The sequence below is a fragment of the Lathyrus oleraceus genome, chromosome 7, assembly GCF_024323335.1.
Source record: "Lathyrus oleraceus cultivar Zhongwan6 chromosome 7, CAAS_Psat_ZW6_1.0, whole genome shotgun sequence".
Lineage (NCBI taxonomy): Eukaryota > Viridiplantae > Streptophyta > Magnoliopsida > Fabales > Fabaceae > Lathyrus > Lathyrus oleraceus.
The window spans coordinates 266247651-266253891 of NC_066585.1; the positions used below are offsets into that span (position 1 = coordinate 266247651).

Here is a 6241-nt window from a genome sequence, read left to right on the forward strand (position 1 = left end):
GTTGAAGGAGTTTTTCACTAGGGAGCATTGAACATTGCATGACTTCTTCTTTTAGAGCAACATCTTTGTGAAAGACACACCACATATTCATCTAAAACCTTAAGGTGATAGGTGAGTGAGTTCTCACACTTATAAATGCTGAAGTCTTAGAACGTGAGGGAGTGTATTGAAAAGATTGCAAAGTTCATATTAGTTAGATATAGAATATTTAAAAAATTTAGATGAAAAATGACATCTTTCATCTTACAAGCTAGTTTTGTGGGATTGAATTAAATCAAATTTTAATAGAATTAATGTTGAATGGGTGGGCTCTCATTGTTTCTCAGATTCATGGTGTTTCGTTATAGTTTCATATTTGTCTTTTGTGCTATATTAGCTCATTCTTTGAGGGCTTTGTTTTTTCTTTTCTTGATGGTGGTAACTCCTTTTTAATTAAAAATAAATAAAAATAAAAACACAACCATCTATCGAAATCAACCTTCTATCATAATCAAAGGAAGTCAAACTAAATAACATTGTAAAGTAAAAAATCACAAATCATAACTTATCCTATAGTTTTTATATGGTCTATAACCAGACGCCTAGAAGTCTAGAAATAGTACAAACTGAGGTAAAAACCAAAGAAAAACTGTTTAAAAAAAGTACATCCATGACATAAAATGATAAAACTCCAACCCAATCCCATCATTTTAACAGTCATTCCACACAACTTTAATAAGTTAAAGAAAAAGGAAAAAGAAAAAAATATTGAGGAAATTTTTTAGTCTACTATAACTCCTCGTGGCAGTTCAAAGAGCGCCACTCACACGTTAACACGTTACGTGGCGAGTTGCATCGATCAAAACAATCTCCTATAACGGTTCTATTTGAGTAACGACAACGGGGCTTCGAACCACGTGTTTACCATCCGTCCACGTAAGCGACCCGAAAACCGCTCCAGAAGGATCCAGTTTCAGATTTCGGGTATCCGCCGTTACCGTCACCACATAACTCCTCTTCTTCACAGCCTCCGAGAACACAAGTCGTGACGGTTTCACCGTCACCGTAACCCCCTTGATCTGTGACTCAACACTCACATGGTAAACTGAATTCACCGGTCCCACATTAGTAACAGTCCTTATAAACATCTTCGAAGCTAACTTTCTTGAAGCCACCGGAAACATAGCCACGAACGACGGGTAATTCAGATTCTCAGGCAAAGCCTTCTTCGCGGGACAATTCTCCGGCATGCGAGTAATTACCTGGATAACCTTTGGCTCGTAACCAATAGCGCAGAGGAAATTAACGTAATCAGTGTTTGTTATATCGTAGACTAATCCAGGATCCATCGCGCTACCCAAATTGAGATGCCCCGACCCGAAATCATAAGGCGTGGTATTATTCCCTGTAGCCTCATCTAACATAGGGAGGTTCCGGTTATCCAAGACAGAAGCGGTGGTCATCATGGCGGATCGCACGGCGGCGGGACTCCAATCTGGATGCGCAGATTTCAGCAAAGCCGCTGCGCCACTCACATGAGGTGCAGCCATTGAAGTTCCAGACAAAATATTGAACTCGGTTCTACGTGTATCGGAATCAAGACCGGTTGGACCCACGGCGTCGGACCAAGCCGCAAGGATGTTAACACCCGGAGCAATCAAATCCGGTTTGAGTAACTGTGGGTTCAAACCGTTGGGTCCTCTTGCTGAAAAAGAAGCGAGAACCGGAGCAGGTTTGATTCCGAGGATAGTTCCTTTGAAATCAATGGTAGCCGTTGGATTAGCGGACGAAGAGATATAAGCTTTGATTATATCTCCTTCGTTGGAACCAACAGCACATGCGGGAAGAAGATGAGCATCTCCGACTAGTCCTTCACCGTTTGAGATTCCGTTTGCAAGAATCATTCCAACGCCACCAGCTTTCTTCACAACAAGCCCTTTTGCTACTCTAGGGCTACTTCCCCTGTCACACACCACAATTTTACCGGTTACTTGTTTCGGATCCAGTGAATTTTCCATGCACAGTGAATCACCTAGAATCCCTGATTTTCCAGGATACACTAGTTGATACATTTTACCTTTTAAAGCTTCTCCGGAGTACAGTGACACGCCGGAGAATTTTCTCCCGTCGCCAATGGTAATCTGCGCTGGGAAATCACGATCGATGGTTCCTGCTCCTACTGTCGTCAACCATGGAGCAAGGTTTGTCACTGACATTCCACTTGGTCCGTCGTTGCCAGCGGAGCATGAAACAAACACGCCTCTGGAAACGGCGCCATAAGATCCGATTGCGATTGGGTCGAGATAGTAGGGTGAGGCTATACCGTCTCCGCCACCGATTGATATGGAAATCACATCAACACCGTCAGTGACTGCTGCGTCGAAGGCAGCAAGGATATCGGAATCAAAGCAACCGGAATTCTTCCAGCAAACTTTGTAAACCGCTAATCTCGCTTTCGGAGCAACGCCTTTAGCGATCCCAGAAGCGTAACCGGACATGTTTGCTTGGAAAGCATAACGACCAGCGGCTGTGGAGGCAGTGTGGGTTCCATGACCGTCGGCGTCACGAGGGGATCGGAATTCAACGGTTTCATTGATGGGATTCAAAGGACCAGAAAAACCAGCACCTGCTTCGTGGCCTTTGGAAAAGAATCTAGCACCGATAAGTTTTTTGTTACAGTTTCTAGGAGAGAATTTTTCACCAGATTCACAAACCCCTTTCCACCGCCGTGGAATAGGACCCAAGTTGACATCAGAGAAGCTTCTCCTCTCAGGCCAAATGCCAGTGTCAAAGACTCCAACAATAACATCAGAGCCATAATCCGATTCAGACCATAAACCTCGCTGGTTACGAAGACCCAGAAACTGAGGGGAACGAGTTGTGTGTAGCTGTCTACGACGATCCTCGAACACCGCGAGAATCGAAGGGTGGTTACCTACAGAAGCAGCTTGTTGTCTTGTGAGCACAGCAGAGAAGCCATGGAAAACGGTGTCGTAAACATGAAGGATATGAGTTTGTTCTGTGAATTCAGCGGTGTACCAGTGATAATGGGTTGGGAAAATCGAGGGTTTGGAATAAGAATTAACGCGGAAGATGAAGGTTTTGGGAAGTTCATGTTCTGCAGAAAGAACGTGGTTTGTGGAAAGTGAAAAGAAGAAAAGGAAGAAGATGGAGAAAACAAGTGGGGGAGGAACGGAATTGAGAATTTCGCCCATTTTAGAAACAGTGATGAGTGAGTGAGTGTGGTTAGTGAGTGTGGAGACAGTGTTATAATAACGTCCATAAACTGGTGTAAAGAATATTTTCTTTTTCTTTTAAAAGAAAATTCGAAAGAGATAAGAGGAAAAACATAAAATACTAGTACTAATAGTGTATACTACTACTAACTCGTGTTTTATGTAATTGATTGTGTTAAATATTCGTATCCAGTACCATTGTCAAGTGTGGATGTTTGTTGTCGGCACTTGAGTCTAATGAGTCACCCCCAATATCTGCTAGATTGCAAAAGAATTATATTGCGCCGCTTTATTTTAAAATGGAAATTGTTAAACTATTATGGTTGGTCGCTTATTATTTAAAATGTTTTAGGAGTCTAATTTTAGGAAGAAAACAAGATATAATTTTTTAGAATTATGAGCATTTGTATACTTAGAACAAAATCTTAACAATCTGTTTGTACCATAAAAGTTTGAACTCAATTAGAAAAATGTCTTAAAACAAATTTTTAACAAAATTGAATAGCAATTTTGATATTGTATATATATAAAAAAATATAGATTTGTAATTCAAGTGATTGTATCGTCAATCAAGCCTCGTTACAAATATCTTATGTATCATTCTTCTTCGCGTATTCTACTATCTTTTTTATCTTTTATGGTTTTATTCCTTCTTCTTTTCTTTATCGTCGATATTGTTGCACTGACATCAATAGAATGACTCTTTAATCTGATTGTAACACCCATATGATTATTAATAGATGCATTTTACTCTCACTTAATAATTTGTAAAGCTACTTTAATTTACCAACTCTTTGTATGGTCATGTATATGATAATTGTTACTTATGAGTACATATAAGTCATTTATGTCAAGTATATATCTCGCTTTTCCTTATTTATAAATCGGGTTTTCCATGCCTTTTTCAAGTTTGTCTTGTCGTCCATTATCTTTCTATTTACCATTTTACTTATGTTTGTACCTTGTTCTGACCCTTATGTATACGATGTAAAGCTTGAACCATCATGAAAGGTTTTGTTATAGTCTATATACCAATACACAATTTCTCAAACATGAGTCATGTAAAGACAAAATGATTTAGTTTTAGAAAGAATCTAAATATATAAAAGTCAACATAGATGTATTGGTACAAATATATTACATATATTTTATTGTTAGTCTTTTTGACCTTTTTAACCGTTTGGTCATATTTATTAACTTGTTTAAGAGTTCATTTTATTTATAAAAAAATTAAAAATTAGCTTACTTTTGAAATTCTAATACATCAATAAATAGTTTAAATTGTGTTATGTTTTTAATCATTATGTCTTTTGACTTAATCACTTATTTTTTAAAGATCTCATGTTTGAGAGACTATGAACCATAATGTCTTTTGATTTAATCACTTTATTTTACAGGCTTCGTGTTTGAATGACTGTGTACTAATATATACTCCCTCCGACTTTATTTATAAGCAAAAGTCTTCTAACATTTTTGGTCTTAAATATAAGCAAATGTCAACAAATCTATGTGCATTTAATGTCTTTATTCCAAAAGTATCCATGTATTAATTACTTAATATGTTAGTAGAAAATAATTTAATTGATGGTATAATAGTAATTGTGTTGTCTCTCTCACATGAAATCAAGAAACTTAAATGCACTTAACTATATTTCTTAATAAGCGTGAAACTTGTCTTTTTTACTTATAAATCAGGCCGGAGTAGTATGTAATAACATATGTCCACTTAGCATTAGTCAACCACGACCCTCCAACCATAATGCTCGTTAAAGCCCCAAAGAGTACTCAAAAGGGGATGGAAGAGCTCAGGCCAATCTTGAACCATGCTATTTTGAAAGGAAAAGGGAGTTCGTCCTACAACGAGTTCGACTCGAACTCGGATCAAGAGATTAACCCTGTCTCATTGACTCAATTATGACTCATGATAGCGGTACCAATAAAAGACTTTAACTATTCAAAAAAAGCAATTGATGGCAATGATTGTATGACGATCATGCTCAAACAAGAAAACAAAGTCATTAATGGTCATAAAATGACCATAATCATTAGGTCAATGGAAAATAGACTTATGAATAAATAGATTAGTATGCAACGGAGAAAATAAGACTAGTTCACATAACACTAAATTGAGGCTTTATTGGTCAACGACTAGTAAGATTATATACAACGTACTTTTCACAAGTGCATTTTTATTTTATTTTATTTTGCAAACTAATTTATATATTGTTCTAATTGAGTATTACTTATTGTGATCTTTGATAGTGGTGTATTATGATTAAAGCTCCGTGCGTTTAAGTTTATGGTAAAAAATAGATGAATTAAGATTTTGAATAAAAATCATATATAGAGAGGGGGAGTGGCTCTCACTTGTGGTCTTGGTGACAATGTTTCTATTTAGTCAGACTAAAATCTTTAGTGGAAACCTTTAGTAACTAATCTAACATCATGTTGACAATGTCATATGGATTTCCTTTGATCCTAAACATCCATTTGCAATCAACTTGGACTTTGTGAGGTGAATGGGAAACAGGTAACATTTTTAATTAATGCATCAAGTTATGCTTGTATAGTTTTTGTCCAAGATGGATAAGTCATGGTTTATTTAACAATCATAGTTTGCTTGAATGAGTAAAACGTTACGTGCCTTATTGTATGGACGTGATAATAATTGAGTATTGGGCATTATCACTCTATGATTGGCCTGAAGGTCTTGCATGGTATAGACGGAGTAGGTAATAGAAGCCATGATGGTCTAAAATCTCCAAGCATGATCCTTGTTGATGACAAATGCTTAAGCAGATGGGTAATGTTAACTTGTGCCTCAATGACATAAGTTAAGAGATAAATATAGTAAAAAAATCTTGGAAATTGTATGATGAATTTAATACAAGTGTATAATTAATTATTTTATTATTTGTTTCAATACGAATTTTCTATTTATGAGTTTTTTAACTTGTGCCCCAACGACACAAGTTAGAATTATGGTGTATCACATGTGGTAGGGTCTGATTCGATGCTTGAAGAAA

At 36.9% G+C, this 6241-nt stretch overlaps 1 protein-coding gene across 1 annotated transcript; it reads right to left on the bottom strand.

Annotated features, from left to right (window-relative positions):
• Positions 1-465: 465 nt before the first annotated feature.
• LOC127105769 (subtilisin-like protease SBT1.6) lies at positions 466-3339 on the bottom strand. Its single transcript, XM_051042976.1, has one exon. The coding sequence runs from the start codon at positions 3192-3194 to the stop codon at positions 852-854; it is 2343 nt and encodes a 780-aa protein (XP_050898933.1). The 5' UTR covers positions 3195-3339; the 3' UTR covers positions 466-851.
• Between the last annotated feature and the right edge of the window lie 2902 nt (positions 3340-6241).